The 18,715-nt window shown below is 33.9% G+C and overlaps 1 protein-coding gene across 3 annotated transcripts in view; it reads right to left on the bottom strand.

The window, feature by feature from the left end:
* ZPBP (zona pellucida binding protein) overlaps nt 1–18,715 on the bottom strand; it is a 122,617-nt gene that overhangs the window by 85,739 nt on the left and 18,163 nt on the right. For 2 of the 3 annotated variants that reach the window (XM_027837095.1, XM_027837097.1), the window contains exon 3: nt 16,731–16,856. The exons of the other annotated variant lie outside the window; for it this stretch is intronic. In XM_027837095.1, the coding sequence (XP_027692896.1) occupies nt 16,731–16,856 (126 nt within the window). The remainder of the gene's footprint in view (nt 1–16,730; nt 16,857–18,715) is intronic. 3 annotated transcript variants of the gene reach the window in all.

Genomic DNA, 18,715 nt, shown 5'->3' with positions numbered 1-18,715 from the left:
TCTTTTTTCTATTTTGATGATTTATTTTTGAGAAATATTTTTCAATCGCAGAATTGCTTTAGCTGCATCTCATAAATTTTAGAATGTTATTTCGTAATTTTTCTAGTTGATGTAACTGTCCTTTCTATACTTGTTCTCTAATGCATTCATCATTCAGGATGCCACTCAAATCTCCATTTCTGAAGTTATCTTTTGCTCATGTTCTCTATTTCACTGCATTACAATCTGTAAAGAATGTGTTTAGCATTTCCATTTTTTTATATTTATTTATAAATTCTCTGTGTCTAACCACATGGTTTATTTTTATGTGTGGTGCTATATCATCAGTATATGCTTTACTTTTCACATTCCTTAGAGATCCTAAAAGTCTTTCAGTTCTAACTATTCCAAAAGTTTGTCAAGTCTTGTATTTTCTTTTTTATCTTTCTTTTTAGGCTTATCCACCTACAAGGGAGATTATAATTCCTATAATTATTCTTATAATCTGAGCTTTTCCACAATTCAATTAACATTTCCTTTATAACTCTTATCACTAAAACTAGTTAATATATTCATTAGTACAATATGGTTTCCTTGTTTATATGTCTGGATCTTGTCATTCAAAATTTAGTTTTGTTTTGCATGATACTATGATCAAAGCTTTTTTGGAATTACCTGATGCACACTAAATTTTGTTTCAGTCTCTTTTTTTATTCTTTATGTTTCTATTTAAAGTGCATGAAGACTTTTGAGACACCTCATGTTTCTGGTATGCAATATATTGTTGGTTTTTGCTTTCTTATCCACTCTGCACTTTTAGATTGCTTGATGCATTCACATTTAAAGCTGTAATTGTTAAGACTATATTTTTTCTTCACTTTTTGCTTTTGTATTAATTTTTCTTCCCTTCCTCCTTTCAGTCATTAATTTGTCCCCAATTAGTGTTGTTACTCTACTTTGATGCCTCTTCTTAAGTATTACTATTTTTATTTTTGTTGATCTCTTTTTTACATAACCTCTATATCTGATGTCTCTCTCCTTCCTCTTCTTCCACAATCAGCAAGCCTTCTTTGTAACAGACCATAAAAAAGGCTGAAAAAGCAATTCTGCAAAACTAACCAACCCAACAACCAAGTGTAGCTGAATAAAGACCACTCTCCTGGTTCTTCTTCCACTCCTTAGTCCCCTTTGCTAGATCCTCATACTAATCATGCCTAATAAGCATGGGGATGTCCCACAAAGCTCTATCCTTTGTCCTCTTCTCTTCCCCTTCTATATTACTTCCCTTGATGATCTCATCAGCTCTAATAGATTTATCATCCCTATGTTGATGATTCTCAAAGCTACCAACCCTGCCCTAACCTCTTAGCTGATCTCTAGTCTCACATCTCCATCTGCCTTTCAGATACCTAGAAGTGGTTGTCCAGTAGCAATTTTAAATTTAACATGACCAAAACCAAACTCTTCTTTCCCAAAAAACCTCCCCATTTCCAAACTCCGCTATTATTGTCAAGGGCACCACCATCTTCCCAGTTCCCCAGGTTCACCACCTAGATATCATATTTGACTATTCACTATCTCTTACACCCCATATCCAATCTGTTTCTGTCAATTTCACCTTTGGGACATCTCTCTAATGTGCCCCCTTCTCTCCTCTGATACTGCCACAACCCTGCTACAGACCCTCATCACCTCACATCTGGACTATTACAATAGCCTGCTGATTTGTCTCCCTGTTACAAGTTTCTCCCTACTCTAGTCCATCTGCCATTTGGCCATCAAACTGATTTTCCTAAAGCACAGATCTGACAATGTCACATCCCCCATATTCATCTTTACACTGTGTTCTTACAAGGGTAAATTTAGCATTAGGAAAACTAAATTTAAGCTCCCTCTTCTATCTCCTTTCTATGTTGCTGCATCTTCCTAATTTCTTCTGAAAATTTTCTTAGAAATACCAATTCAGGAAATAGCACAGGGGCAGCTAGGTGGCACAGTGGATAGAGCACTGGCCCTGAAGTCAGGAGGACCTGAGTTCAAATCCACTCTCAGACCAAAACACTTCACACTTACTAGCTGTGTGACCCTGGGCAAGTCACTTAACCCCAATTGCCTAAAAATAAAAAAATAAAAATAAATAAAAATTATAAAAAAGGAAATAACATAATCACATGGAAGCAGTGTTGTGTGGTTTAAGTCACTGTGTTAGATGTGTGTGGGGGTGGGGGCAATTAGGGTTAAGTGACTTTCCCAGAGTCACACAACTAGTGAGTGTGTGTGAAGCCACATTTGAATTCAGGTCCTCCAGACCCCAGGGCCAATGCTCTATCCACTGCACCACCTAGCTGTCCCTGTGTTCCATTTTTTTTAACAAAACCTAGTCACATCCCTTGCCTTTTCCATGGTCAGTTTTCATTCTCAAAGTAGTATTATTATGCATTTTTTAATTTAGGTATATACACTGTCTTTTTAGACACAATATTATTGCACACTTAACAGACTACAATATAGTGTAAACATAATTTTTATATGCACTGGTAAATCAAAAAAAATTTGTGCGACATACTTTATTGCAATATTTGCTTTATTGTGGTGGTCTGGAACAGAACTTGCAATATCTCTGAGCTATGCTTGTTATAAAATGAGAAGTTTATTTCAATAGCCAACCCTTTCATTGAGAATCAAATTTGTTTTCTTGTGATTCTGTTGTTCAGAGTTGCAAGTCAAACAATTTGCTCACCTTTGTTTTGCATTTTGTGTTTTTTTTTTAGCAGGAATGCCTCAAATGCCTCACTGGCTGAAAACTCCGTCATTTTTCACTGTTGACTAGCTTTGGCTTTAGATTATGTTATTTAGCATGGTAGCTTGAGCACTCTGATTTTGAGGAACGTTATTCTTTCTTTGATGCAATTTCTTCTGACTACATGATAATCCTGGATTATTTGAGCTGCCTTTCCTTTATATTTGAAGGTCTTTATCCTGGCTGCTTCCAAAAATTTTGTTACTGAACTAGTGAAATTTAAGCACTCCATGCCTGAGAAGTAGATGCATTTTTTTCTTTTTCATAGTGATCTGTGAATTCTATCAATCAGTAAGTTATTTGATGTCTGTATTCAATAGTCTAAACAGTTTTCTTGTATTGTGTTCTGCAGTGTGGTGTTCAGGTTTGTTTATTATTTTGTTTTGTTTTTCTTTAATCTGTAATGTTCTTCTGGAAGTACTGAGATCCATAAGTTATCTGTAGGTTTCCTGTCTTCAAAGTTAGTTATTTTGACTTGTATAGAACTCATGTGTTATTTTGACATTGTTGACTTGTGCTTCTCTTCCGCCCAATATTTGGCACCTCAGTATTTTGTGTTCTAAATCAGTTTTTCTCTACATCTTCCAGATCTTCTATTTGTTTGGAAAAAGTTTTCATCGCTCTTGTAATTTTTGCTTCTCAACTATTTGTATTTTAATACTGCTTTGAGAGCTTTTATTTCCTATCTAAATTCATTCCTAATTTCTTCATTAAAAAAATCTTTATTTCTCTTTTGAACCATTTTAGAATTTCATGCTGTTGTTCCATGAATAAGGGATGGTCTATAGAATTACCTTTTTCACTGGACAATCTTGGTTTGTTGTCCTTAATATTTTTATAGTTGTTACATGTCCTCTGGGTTCTTTTTGAAGTTTTATGCATTCTTCCTTCTGTCTTTAGCATACTCTATTGGTTTATCTGTTAGTGAGTTATTTTCTCCATGGAACTTTTGCATTTTCCACACTTCTCATTTGTTCCTAAACACCTGTCTCTGGCTTCCCCCTTACACTTTGTCCTTCTATATTCTACTAATGCACAGAACTCTAAGACTGGACATACTGGTTTCCCCCAGTATCTTTGTACTGCGGGACATGAGGTGGGTTATGCCTATACCCCTACTCAGTAACCTCCAGAGGTATACGACTTGACGCAGTTGACTTTCCAGTCCCCATTTCCTTAGTCATTGTCCTTCTTTACTCTCTAACCTATGTCTCTCCGCCATACTTTATACTGCCTGCATCCTCTACCTTGCCTGCATCCTCCACCTCACTCCCTTTAATCACCTTCCCTTTCCTAAAGGATTTACCTGGCTTGGCAAATCAATGAATGTTGCCTCTTGTGCAGTAAGGATTAGACAGTGGAGTGGAAGAAGGGTTGGGGGGCAGAGGAATTCGGGATAAATAACTGTCAGGGGGAATATGGGAAGGATTCCAACATCTGGACCCTAAGTCAAAAGCCTGAAGTTTGCTTGTACAATTATGCCTGGTGCAGATGAAGTAGTTTCTGGAGAGGGGAAGGAAGGAGGGAGTGGAGCAGGATTCTGAGTGAAAGTTCTAAGTATTCAAGTTCTCCACTATTACTTCATAAAGTTTTTACCTTGAATGGTGTTTCTGTCTTCTTAACTACTGAATTCAGTTGAAATTACTCTATATCTGGTACATAATTTCTTTTTCTGAGGCTTTGGGATTTCTGACGGTTGCTGGAAGCAACTACTCTGCCATCTTGCTGGTCATTTGATCCTGAACCCTTCCTCTACTCCTGACATTCTTGCTATAAATGAAACCAGAAGACAAAAGGAAGTTGCAACTAAATCGAAGGATGGCTCACAAGTTCTTCTTGGGTAGACAAATAATGGAGTTGGTGAAGTCGATTTGGAAATCATTTCGTGGGATGTCTGGTCCTTGTATTACAGTACTCATAACAAATATTTGCAAAAAGACTACCATGAAAAATAATTACATCTCATGTGCCAACATCTGTCTCAGAGGATGAAATGTTAGAGAAATTCTATGAAAAACTTGGTAAGGCACTCAAATTAAATAAAAATACATATATACATACATATGTGTATGTATATGTGTATATATGTATGTATATATGCGTGTGTGTGTGTGTGTGTGTGTGTATACACTTTGATACTGGGATAGGCAAGGTATGTTTATGAGGAAAGCCAAAGACTTGTAGCTTTACAACTATATATCACAAATACTTTAAAAAATAAGTAGATGTTCCTAGACATAGCAAGCACAAAACTGGTTAAAAAACAGACCTTTATGTATTATTCACCAACACACACACACACATACACACATACACATACACCCCTTGAGATCAAAGCTCAAGTCTTGTAATTATTTTCATGCCACAAAATTTTCATTTTTATCTCTATTTCCACAACAAACTTCAAAAGCTCCTATTTTCAGCAATACAAACTACAATAATTTTTCTTTTAATACTTCTTTTTGTTCAAATGATCCAAAAAAGTCACACTAATTTCTTCCACCATAACGTACATCATCTTACTTTAATAAGAAAAAAGGGAAAATATTACAAAGGTTTTAAATTACAATAATATATCTCTGGCATCATCAGTCATTTTCCATACATGTGAATTTAAATCATTTAAAAACACCAACATATTTGTTGTAAGGGATATTTTTCTAAAATGTGTCATGCAACTCTTACCCCTCTTACCCACATCTAGCATAATGCCTTAAGGACAACCAGTTTTGAAAAATGTTTATTGAACTGAACAAAGTATTTTAGGCATAATAAAATTTTTTTCTTGCTAAAGATCATAATTCTGAACACTGATAATAGTATTGCACTCTTAAATGCTATAACTAATTAATGGTCTCAGGGGATTTAAGGTATGTAGAGTTGTTTGTTCCATTACTAAATGGCTAAAGATGTAACTGACCGATTTCTAATATTTGCTAAAAGTTTTTTTCTGTCTTCTCCCTTACTTTTAACAATCTTTTTTTGGCTGAAAAGAAAATATAACTTATTGCCTTCATATTCCCCTTTTTAACTTACTTCATTTTTATGCTTTGGGTTGGAAATTCAAATAAAACCTATAAAAATTGAGACTAAAACAAAAATTATTAGTTTCTGAAGGGACTGACAGGCTTTCTTATTTGTAGGAATATATGTATGTATGTGTGTGTGTCAATAAACATATACATATTATATATATGATATACACACACACACAGAAAGTACTCTAATATTTTCCTTACTTTTTAATTCTTCAGTAGATTCCAGATAGTTGAAGTTGCAAAATAAATGTGTTCTACATATGTATCAAACTAAAGTTTTTCCTTTTATCTAGAAGAAACCTATATTTTGCCAGTCTCATCTCATTCTACAATGTCTTTGCCAACTCAACCCTTAAATGACCACCGTTTTTTACTGTGGTTTCAATAACCTAGGAAACTCACTCTAACAACGTCTGTGGTGCTAAGAGATGAGATGACTCACCCAGGGTCACAACTAGTATATGTCAAAGGCAGGACTTGAACCCAGATTTTGATTCTGAGGCCAGCTCTCAATCCACTGTGCCATGCTGTCTTCAGAATACCTAATTAATTGTGTGTGTGTGTGTGTGTGTGTGTGTGTGTGTGTGTAGCAGTATAGAGCTAGGTCCTAATTAGTGCAAATAATGAATCCCACAAAGTGGCTGCATTATTCAAATTCACACTGTATATTTCCACAGGGCTAGAACCAACTACCATTTTATTTTACATAATTATAACTTCAGATAGTGTGACTCAACACATGCAACCACTTCATAGTGTCCAATATTTGTACTAATTGGGATAATGCTATATATAGATGCACACATAATATATATAAATACACACTAAAAGGAAAAAATACTTCAAATTTGGAATATATGCATATATATATATAAAGTATTAACAGTATTTTTACTTTAAAAATATAAAGCTATGATTATTGAGAATACCATAGAATTTGTTATTCTGGTATCCCATTCTGCATTTGCTTTAAAATTTTATATCTATGTTACAGATGGAATATGCATTTGCTTCAACATTCACATCAAGGCTAGAGACTATGATTTATTCCCAAAACTACAAAAATTTATACAGAATTTAACACAAAAGTCCTTATTACAATAGCAAGATAATTTTAGTAACATCTGTTAAAATTCAAAGTCAATTCTTACCTTATTTTGTTTTATTAGATGCTACAAATTCAGACTGATTGGTTATCCTACAAATGACCTGTCGGCAAAGGCATCCAATCAGAGGATTTAGCTGTAAGGTATATATTCACACCGGCACACAAATTCTTTTGTGCCTCTCTGTGTGTCTTTAAAAATGGTGAAGGATGATTAGAGTTACTTTTAAAATATACAACTCAAACTTCCCAAATAATTTAATTTGTTCAAGAGCCTTTGTAGTAAAGAATACCTAGTCAAATAAAACTAATGATCAAGAGAAATTAAAATGGCCAGAAATTAAACACACAGCCATTTTTGTAATAGAAGAATCACCACACCAGATCAGAGCGTTACATTAATCCAAATTAGAACCAAAGCCTGATAATTTCAAGACTATGAAAAACATGTCAAGAATCTAATCATCCATGAAATTTTTTCAGAGTAGAAATTTCTTCAACATTGGATTATAGTCTAATTAATTTATAATTATTTTTGCCTAAAGGCTATCAAATTTGATACTCACATTTGCAAAACAGTATATTATCTTATTAGATACAACCCTTCTAATTTAAGCACATAATATACATAAACTATGTTGCTGTTGCTGCTGTTCAGTCACTTTTCAGTTGTGTCTGACTCTTCATGACCCCATTTGGAGTTTTCTTGGTAAAGAATAGTTTGTCATTTCCTTCTCTAGCTCATTTTACAGATGAGGAAACAGGGCTAAATGACTTGTCCAGGGTCACACAGCTAGTCTGAGGTTGGATTTGAATTCATGAAGATGAGTCTTCCTGTCTCCAGATCTGGCACTTTTATCCTCTGCACCACCTACATAAGCTATTATCCACTAATAAATGAAGCATAAGCAGAAAATTCAGTAACATGCAATCCAAATTATATTAACCATAAACTATTATTTATTATGAAAACTATGAAGAACTTGCATTGTCTTTATAAGTCAATTCTTATAATATTTAAATACTTCAAATGGGTCTGTGATTTCACTGATGCAAGTATTCCCTCCATTGGTGCAGATCACAACAGTCCATATTTTTCCTCAATTTTTGTCCATGTTCTCACATATTTCCTCCACAGAGATCTGCTCAATGTGCTTGAGACCTTTCTCTAGGCGTTTTCACATTTTCATTATTATTATTATTGTAATCCTTGACCTTTTGTTCTGCCATGTGAATTTTGTTATTTTTTTCCAGCTCTAAAAAATATTGGTTTGGTAGTTTGAATGGTACAGCACTGAATATAAATTAATTTAAGCTGTATTTTATTTTTTATTATGTTAGCTTGGCCTACTCATGAACAATTAATGTTTCTCAAATTATGTGTATCTATTTTTACAAAATGTTTCATACTTAGATTGACATAGTTCCTGGGTGAATATTGGAACACACAATCCCAAATATTTTGTAGCTTCTGTATTTATATTGAATGGAATTTCTCTTTCTAGCTTTTCCTGCTGGAGTCTGTTGACTGCTATCTTCCCATAATCCTACAATTCCTTTTTTGGTTAAATTTGTTTTACCCTTTCAAATCCGGTATCTTTCTATTACTGTGGAAAATATAAGCAAAACAGAGGTTGGATGTTTCTGTTTTCTGCCTATTAATAAACCAAACATGAGGTTTCTCTTCTATTCTACATTTCTTGTCCTAAAGATAGACAGAAAAGCCATATTTGGTACTCAGCTTTCCCTAAGTCTCAACTCATGCTGAGTTTTAGCCTTTGTAAACCTCCTCACATTTAAAGATCTACACCACGCTAGGAAGTGAGGCAGAAGACCTTGGTCTGTGTCCTGGCTCCTCCAGTTATTTGATCTTGAGTAAGTCACATAATCTTTGAGCCTGCTTCCTCACATGTAAAATGGAGACAGTCCTTAATTACTTGGCTGACAAGGGCCTTGTAGGAATCAGATCTTCTGATATACATGAACTGGTTTATAACCAACAAACACTACATGAATGCCAGTTGTAATTTGTTGTAATATTCCCCACATGTATTTTGTATATGTGCATTTAAAATCAGACCTCCCTCTGAAGTCAAATCAATCTCTAAATGACTTCTCCTTTTCTTCCTTATTAGGATCATTCACAACTGTATTATCAAATTTTCATTTTTCACAGGCTCCTAACATGTATACTGAGCTGTCTTACCTTTTGGAGAAGTTGATAGGATCATACTTATCACTTCTGATGAGTGAATTTTTGAAATATGCTTTCCTAAATGGAACAGTTGCCTAAAGGTCACATGTCTGATTATATCTAATTCCTCTCCTTGGTCATCACATATTCTAATAGAACATGATCACTTTTCCTAAGGTTCCCATCACTTCCACTCCATCAACCAGTTCCTCCTCACTGGGCAAAAATTAAGTCCAGAGTAACATTTCCCCTCCTTACTTCTCCAACTTTTAAGTGATGAAAATGGTAAAAGACAGCAGTTTACTGGATACAATGCTTTCAGTTAAATGGTGCTTCTGGTAGATAGGGGTTGGAAATCAGTGAAATTCTTTCAGCACGACTTTATCATAATCCATACTGAGCAGCAGCAGGCCTTGGCACAGTTTCTGGGAATAAGGTTTGTGATCTATGTTACTCAACAAGTACATTATTTATCTTATCAGAAATTCAGACTACTTTTTCCTCCATTTGGATTGGCATTCTGTAGTATACTTCCAAAATGATACTGCTTCTGTTTTTTTCTCTTCTCACACTCACACAAAATGCTTTGCATTATGTTCACCCCACCTGACCAATGAATTTCCAGAGAAGTGTAAATATTCTTCCAAGTTCTATTCTCTTGATTCCATTCTCCATAAAGCTGGCAAAATGTCATTTCCAGCATGGGTCTGACCATATCATTAGAATTAAAAGAGACTTAAAAAGCTTTCCTGTAGAAGGTGGGATTTTAGGTGGGACTTGACGGAAGCCAGGGAAGTCAAGAGGTAGAGTTGTGGAGGGAGAGTATTTTAGGCATGGGGGACGGCCAGTGAACATGCCCAGAGCCAACAGATGGAATAAAAAGTCTTCTCTACATCACTACTCATTAGAGAAATGCAAATTAAAACAACTCTGAGGTATTACATCACACCTATCAGATTGGTTAATATGACAAAACAGGAAAATGATCAATGTTGGAGAAGATGTGGGAAAATTGGAACATTAATGCATTGTTGGTGGACTTGTGAACTGATCCAATCATTCTGGAGAGCAATTTGGAGGTAGGCCCAAAGGGCTATAAAAATGTGCATACCCTTTGATCCAGCAATACCGCTACTAGGTCTGTATTGCAAAGAGATAGTTAAAAAAAAAAAAGAAAGAAAAGGACCCACATGTATAAAAATATTTATAGCAGCTCTTCCTGTGGTGACAAAGAATTGGAAATTGAGGGAATAACCATCAACTGGGTAATGGCTGAACAAGTTGTGGTATATAAATATAATGAAATATTATTGATGATAGTATTATATATTACTATTGATGAATATTATTAATGATGAGCAAGCAGACTTCAGAAAAACCTGGGAAAGACTTGAATGAAATGATGTGAGTGAGGTGAGCAAAACCTGGAGAACACTGTACACAGTAACAAAAACATTGTGGGATGACCAGTTTTGATAGACTTAACTCTTCTCAGCAATTCAATGATCTAAGACAATCTCAAAAGACTCATGATGGAAAATTCTATCTACATTCAGAGAAAGAACTATGGAGTCTGAATGCAGATTGAAACAGCCTATTTTCTCTCTTTTCTGTTTTTTCCGTTCCTGTGGCTTTTTCCTTTTGCTCTGATTCTTCTTTCACAACATGACAAATGTGGAAATATGTTTAATATGATTGTACATGTATAGCCTATTTCAGATTGCATGCTGTCTTGGGGAGGGAAGGAAGGCAGGAAATTTAGAACTCAAAATCTTATAAAAGTGAATGTTGGAAACGAAAAATAAATATTTTTAAAAAAAATTTAAAAATAACATTCTTACAACATCACTAATGTGAAAATATGTTTAATAGAAAAAAAGAAACTAAATAAGATGAATGGGAGACTTTACTGGGAATGAAAGGAAGAAGGGCGGACAGGAAATCACTAGTATATAATAGAGGTGCACAAGATGAAGACTATATTGCCATGGAGGAAGGGCAATTCCACAAACCTAAAAGTGCTATATAAATAAATATGTGTGTGATATAAAAAAATTTAAAAATAACAAACAAACAAAAAAAAATTGAATCTTGTTCAAGGAATAGCCAGGAGGCCAGTGTCACTAGACTGAAGTGCACACAGTTAGAAGAGTAGTGGAAGACATAAGAAGACTCAAAAAGTGTGGGGGATGGAGGAGGAGCTAGGTTATGAACATCTGTGAAAGCCAGAGGATCCCAGATAATAAATCACATTTATTCCACAATATATATTACAAATGCTTATCTAAATACAATCTGTGCTTCAATACCTACCCAAAATCAAACAACTCAAGCAACAATTATTTCACTTCTTTTTCTGACTGCTCATAGGCATAAGTAGAACTACATCATGTGACACCTACATTCACAATGATGCTAATTTCCCCTGTTTCACCACTTTTACAACCTTATATCTTATTGTGCAAACCACATAAACTTTCTAATCCCTACTTTGGCTCTTACTACCTTTCTTATACCCCAGGCCTTTCTGTGGCTTCTCTACTAATCCTTAACCAAAACTATAAATAAATACATATATATTAAATATATATGAATACATATAATATAAAATATATTATATATAAATTATATATAATATATTACACAAATTATTTAATTAATAACACATAATAATAATATATTATATATATATATATATAATCAGTCAGTTCAAAACTGAAATCCCTCCAAGAAATCTTTTCTTCCAACATTCATTCCCTTAACCCACGTTCACTTAACATTTACTGCTTTCCACAACTGTTTTCTAACAGTTTCATTTGTTATATTCTTTCCTCCTGAAGCAGACTGCTAAACTCAAGTTCCTTTTTTTATGCCTCCCATAGCAACTAGCACAATTTTATAATGTTTTATGGGGAAACTTAAAAAATGCTTGATGAATAAAAGAAATCTAGATTAATACGTCCTTTTCAAGTAATTTTTCCATTTGTAGTAATTATTCACACCACTGTACAGTAATGGGGAAAGTTTGTGTATAACTTAAATAGTTTTAAAATCAAAGTAATAATTGTCCTCATCTATTAAACAGAATGGAAAAAATATCATTATATAAAGGAGATGGTTCACCATAAAGTGCCATACAAATATTTCAGTATGACTGATGCTTATTTTTGTAACTGGCAATCATAGTTCTTTCACTGCACAGACCTATGTGTACGGTTGATATTTATTTTGTCAAGAACACCTAATCATAGATATTTAATAAAACTACCTTTCTGACATTGTGGCACAGTTGAAAGAGTGATAGACTTGGGGGTCAAGACGACTGGAATTCCAATCTTACTTCTGACACTCACTAGCTGTATGCTAAGCCTCAATTTCCTCATTTACAAAATGGAGACCTGTTATATCTACCTTTCAGAGTTGTTGTAAATGTCGAATCAGTGAATATACAGAGCTTTCCACACACTATTCAAATGAACTATGTGAATGTTAGTTACTATTCTTATTATCAAATAAATATAATAACAAGAGATTAAATTTCAGATAGACTAGTGCAAAAACTGGTGACAGAAGCCTCAACAGGACAGTAACAGACTTTTACTCCACTGAGAACCTAATTTTATTGCATTTCTTTTAGACACCTGGATTTCTTTCCTTAAGGATGTGATAAGAAATCTTTAATTTTAATAAAACACAAAGTCTTATGAAAGTAACAGCAATACGAATTACCTTTTTTCATTGTAATTTCATGCAGGAGAGGCACCTTTGGGCTTTAACAAACTAGATATTTTTAAATACTAACTTCCTTTTATGTATTTCTGAAAGAAGTCAAGAATCCTCTAAATCTGGAGGAAGGTGCTTTTTGCAGCTAAGTTTTATGCTCATTTGGGGGCAGCTACCTGTCTGATTATGGTACCAAACTACTTTCTGAGGTGGAAAGAACTTTAACAACTAGAAGTAATCAGTTACCACTAAATATTTTAACAGAAAAAAGACTGCTTAGTGCCAGAGATGAAAAATCTTACCTACAGAATAAGCCAATAACAGGAACAATTTTTTTTTCCTGTATAGTGCTACACACACCACAATGTAAAATTAAAAGAATTCTATGATGCCTTAGGGAGATAGGGGCCTTTCCTGGAAAAAAACACACTGGCTTCATTCATTCAATTCATTTGTTAACTACACAGTAAGTACAATGTATAGTACTAGACATGGGGCCTAGGGGCAAAAACATACAAAGAGAAATAAGATAACAGTCCCTAACCTCAGGGAGCTTTCAAACTAGTAGGGAGAATAAGGGGAGTAGCCAAACAAATATTACAAACTGGAATGTGACAAGTATCTAATTAGCAGTGTAAAGGCCTATAAGATCGTCAGTGCTAGAGAAGCTGCTATGGACTCTTCAGGGAAATATAGCTTTGTATTCTTCAGAGATTTGTAGACTGCAAGCAGTCAACTACTTCTGAAAGAATGAACATAACTAACAACGATCTGATCTAGTATGGTACATTCTTCTATGACATTTTATAGTGAATATAAGAATGCCAACTCTAGTGTACAGGATTAGAAGTTTCTGTAGTTATGTAAAAATATGAACTAGATAGATTTTTTTTATTTCTTAAAACAAATGTTTGCTGTAATTTTAGTACACATATACATATACTGCTTTTCTGTCTTCTTTTTCCTTCATTAAAGATAATAAGAGAAACTTACAGGTAAGGAGAAATGTTTATCCTTAGGCACAATCTCACAATGCCAACAGGTTAAGAAAAAAAAAATGGTGACTACAGCAATAAAAAAAAAAAACCTCTTCCCAGAGGCAATGACATGATGATTGGATGCTTCTTCCAACAGGTCATTAGGAGCACAAGGCATCAATCTGGATTTGCAGCAGGCCTGAACATAAAAACGGCTACATTAACTTGGATTTCTTTAAATCAAATGGTAAAAAAAAAAATCATTTTTTACCAAATGAGAAGCAAAAGCAAAATACATTTTAAGAATTACAATAGAGAATAAGAAAGAACAGAAAAAATATATTTGTGAAACACAACTACAGAAACTACAGAAACACTCTTTTGCAAATGATAGTTTTATATTTATTCGTTTAAATTGGTAAAATGTATCCTATCATCTAGGTCTGGCTCAAATCTCTTCTTCATGTGTATAAGCAACAACTAAATGTATTGTTTCCAGTCGATTCAACAAACATTTAAATAGTGTCTATCATATGCAAAGTACTCTGATAGAAGCTTCTCATACAAAGATGAAATAAGACATAACTCTTTCCCTCAAGAAACATCAATGAATGGTGGGAAAGCGGAAAGGGGTGACGACGGAAATAAGACATTAACAACAAAAACAAACCTAATAGAAGGCAGAATATGTTTGTTGAAAATAAAAGGATCCTATAGATTGCTACAAGAAATATGAGAAAGCAGTGATTGCTTTAAACTGAGAATAATTAGAAAAATCTTCATGAAGGAGGTAGTATATGATTTGGATCTTGAAGGAGGTAAAGGATTTAAAAAGAAGAAGGAATGTCTGTTCAAGGCTTTGGGGATTGTGTGAGCAAAGGAAATGGCATAGGAAAGGGCAGATTTGAAAGGGACAGGGTGATATATTTGGCTGTAGTGTAGACTATGATAAGAAGGAATATGAGAGAAATCCAGAAGCAAGTTGGAGCCAGAATTATGGAGACAAAAAGATAAGGAGTTATGCTTTATTAAATCAGTGATAAAGAGACATTGAAAGTTTCTAAGTAGAAGAATAATGCAATTAGAGTGTTGCATACATTAGAAAGACTAGGAGTACAGAAGTAAATGATATATTGAAGAGGGAAGAGAATGGAAGAAAGCAGAACAGTTAGAAGGTTATTACATGAGAACCCAGTTGAAGGATGATAAAAGTCTTAACTAAGGTGATTGAAGTGGAAATTTAAGGGAAGGCAAAATTTAAGAGATGGTGAGGTGGTAGAATCTATTGTACTTAACGACTGAAAAGATCTAGTATGAGAAGGAAAAAGTCCAAGTTGAATGCAGGTTTTGCACAGAGGTTTTGAGCAAGGGAAGGTAACAGTAGTATCAACAGAAACAGAGAAGCTAGGAAGAATGGTAAATTGTGGAGAAAAGATGATCAGCTTGGTTCTGAATAAATTGAGTATTAGATGCCAGGAGGACAACCAGGTGAAGACACCTGATATTATGAATTAACATTGGGCAAAGATCAAAAAAAGAAATATAGATTTGCCATCATTCTGGTAATAACAAGTTCACTAAAGAATCAGAAGAAGAGAATAAGCATCTGTTAAGTGCTTACTATATAGCAAGGACTATGCTAAGTTCTGTGAGTTTAAAAAAAATTACCGCACTTCAAGAAGAAGAGGATGAAAAACCGAGACTGAGGAGAACCTAAGAAACAGATCCTCAGCAGTCACGCATATTTAATGTCTACGAGGAAGATGATGATCCAGTAAAAGGGAAAGGATTAATCTAGAAGTCAAAAGAAGGTATCAAGGAGTATCAAGGAGGAGGTAATCCAGAAGCAGATCAAGTAGGAGGAGGACTGAAAAAAGTCATAAACTTTGAAAATAAAGAGATTATCAGCAATCCTGGAGCAAAAACTGCAATAAAATTGTAAGGATAGAATTAAGATTAGACTGCAAGGAATTAAGGAATGAGTAGGTGATTAAGTTTAGGTAGTGAAATTAAATTATTCCTTATTGAAGTTTGACAGTGAAGAAAAAGAGAAATGATGATAATTTGAAAGAGTAGTGAGAGCAAAGGAAGGATTTTTGGAGACAGAAGATCTGAGTATGTTTATAAGCAGAAGGGAAGGAGTCAGCAGAGAAAGAAGGATTGAAGATATAAGAGAGAAAAAGATGACATCTGAAACAGAGGAGAGCTGCTTAATCAAAATAACTACCAGGTAATGGAAACCAAAGGGTAGAGAATTAATACTTAAAAGCTTAATTTTAATACTTAGAAATACTGTGTATTATACCGAATAATAATTCAGTGAATAATAAAAATCAAAATTAAGACAAATATAATAGTATGTTATGTCCAAAATCTTATTTGGTAAAATATTTTAGAACAACCTATAAAAGGTATTCTGAATTGATTCACCAGTAGTCTTACTGGATGTGACTGTGCAAGTAAAATAAAGCTCTCTATTTATGACTACATATATCTAAGTACATATTTACTTACACCTTCCTTAGACACCAAAGAACAAATCTGCTTCTCAAAATATTTACAAATAGTTAAAGAAAGAGATCACAAAATAATCTAAGCAAGATAAGTAAGCTGCATATTTCAAACAATATGGAAAGAATTTCCTTTGGAATATTTAAAGGTTATTGAATTATCTCAAACCGCTCAATGATCTCTGCTGTGTCTGCATTTCCTTACTTCAAATTTATCCTCCTTAAGAAATAGTTACTGCAATCTCAGACTCTAAAACTTGGACTCTAAAACACCTCATTCAAAAATTAAATGAAAACATTAAGTGAAAGGATAAATTCACTTATGAGGCACATACCATAACCTTTCCTACTGAATACATTAAATATATCTCTCAGTAATTACAATAAAAACTACAAAATCTTACCTGGAATAGCATTACCAATTGGTGTATGCCAGCGGAATACTGGGTCTACCAACTCTACATCATGCAGCTTTTTGGTTACACATAGTATATGAGGACTGTTCTGATGCAACATGACATAAATTTTGACTGAAATATAATATTCGAAATTGTCAATTATATTTCTACATTAATGATTTTTCCATACTAATATATTAGTACTATAAAACTTAACCCATAAAAACAAAGATGTTAGGATTTTGTTGTGTTTTTCTACAGTTACTCTAATTCTATAATAATTGCCCTTACTTCTAGAAGAAAAATATTTTGTAGCTTTGGCTTATAAATCTAGAAATGTAATTTAAAAGAGTAGAAATTTTTTTTCTTCTTTTTCCACTAATTTTCTTCAATGTCTCTAATAAATTAGTCTTTATCATTCAAAAATATTTCTACTTACCTACCGTAATTTATATTCTTCTTAAAAGAGAATTCTTTAATTAGAAATTACAATGCAGATTACAATGTTCCTGTCTGAACTCTGTCCTATCTATTGTTCCTTTTATAAAAATTGTTTATAAATTGAAAGGGATTCTTATATTGAAGGGTAAATAAAAACACTCATGGCATAACAAAGGCATCTGTGTGACTTAATTTCCTATATAAAATAAGAAACTAATTCGTGAGTTCAATATATAGTCAAATAGTTCTACACATGAAGGCACTCTGCGACCTTGATTTTCGGAAGGATTATTTCTAATTCACATAATTGGATTCTTCATGAGTTGAAGAGAATTCAGAAATCATCTTATCATTTTTAAGGATCACAGCTGATTTTCCTATTCACAGGAACACAGAATCATAGATCGAGAGCCAGTAGGGACTTCAGAGGTCATACTGTCCTGCAGAACAACCTTCTCATTTTACAGATGGGAAAACCAGTGCTCAGAGAAGCTGAATGACTTGCCTAAGGCTAAACAGGTAACAATGTCCTAGAACAGAAGAGATATAATACTTCTTTCTCTATGTTCCAATTGTGAACAAGAGGAATATTAGAGATCCTTTGTCTAATATTCTCATTTTTCAGATGGGAAAAATAAGATCAAAGAATTTAAAAGGTTTTTATGACTTTATATGACCAGTCACATAAAGGTAGGGTAATAAGTAGAAGACAAATATTTTATATGTATATAGTATTTACATATTAACTTCCATCCCTATAATGTGAACTCCTTGATGAAAAGAAGAAGGCTTTTGCCTTTCTTCACATCCCCAGTGCTTAGCTGTTGACTGACTCACTAACTTGTACTTCCCAGGCCAGTTCTCTTTGCCTCATCCCACACTGCCTCCATAACATGATCTGATTAAACTTATCTTTGTGGTGCCTCCTCAGAAAGTTTCAGGTCTACTACTTTCCTCTATGGAACATCTATCAACGGTTTCTAAGCATTTTTACATTATGATTTTTTTTACTGAAGGGTCAAGCAACATTTTAGAAATGTCAAGTCTTTGTTCTAATTGAAGATTCCATGTGTCAGGAATACATCTTAATGTTAAGAATCACAATCATTCCCTTGAGTCTCCAAGGGAAAAAAAAGTCATTATAGGCTGCCAGAAGCTGTTCATCTAGACACTTACTACCCTATGGATGAAGTGGCCTTGCATGCATAGATATACACACATACACACGCAAACCCACATACAACATATCAACAAGAACACAGAGATATCACACATGACTATTCCTATGAACCTCTGGCATCAATAGTAAAGTGCCAAGACCAGACAACTAGAGAAAAAAGATGGGTTGATATGAAAAAAAAAAAACCCCACACGGTTGAAGTCTAAATCTAAAGTCTCCTCCTCCCAACAAATATGTATAACGTATGCTTCTATTCATAACATATCTAGAGTTGCATATTTATGAGGTATACACTCAATTAAATAAAAAAATTAATTCACACATAAATATCTTGTGTACTCACACACATATATTTTGCTAGAGTGTAAAA

Source organism: Vombatus ursinus, unplaced genomic scaffold (genome assembly GCF_900497805.2).
Source record: "Vombatus ursinus unplaced genomic scaffold, bare-nosed wombat genome assembly UNPS02014820.1, whole genome shotgun sequence".
Lineage (NCBI taxonomy): Eukaryota > Metazoa > Chordata > Mammalia > Diprotodontia > Vombatidae > Vombatus > Vombatus ursinus.
The sequence above is the reverse complement of the archived record's forward strand: the minus strand, read 5'-3'. Positions and strand labels throughout refer to the sequence as shown.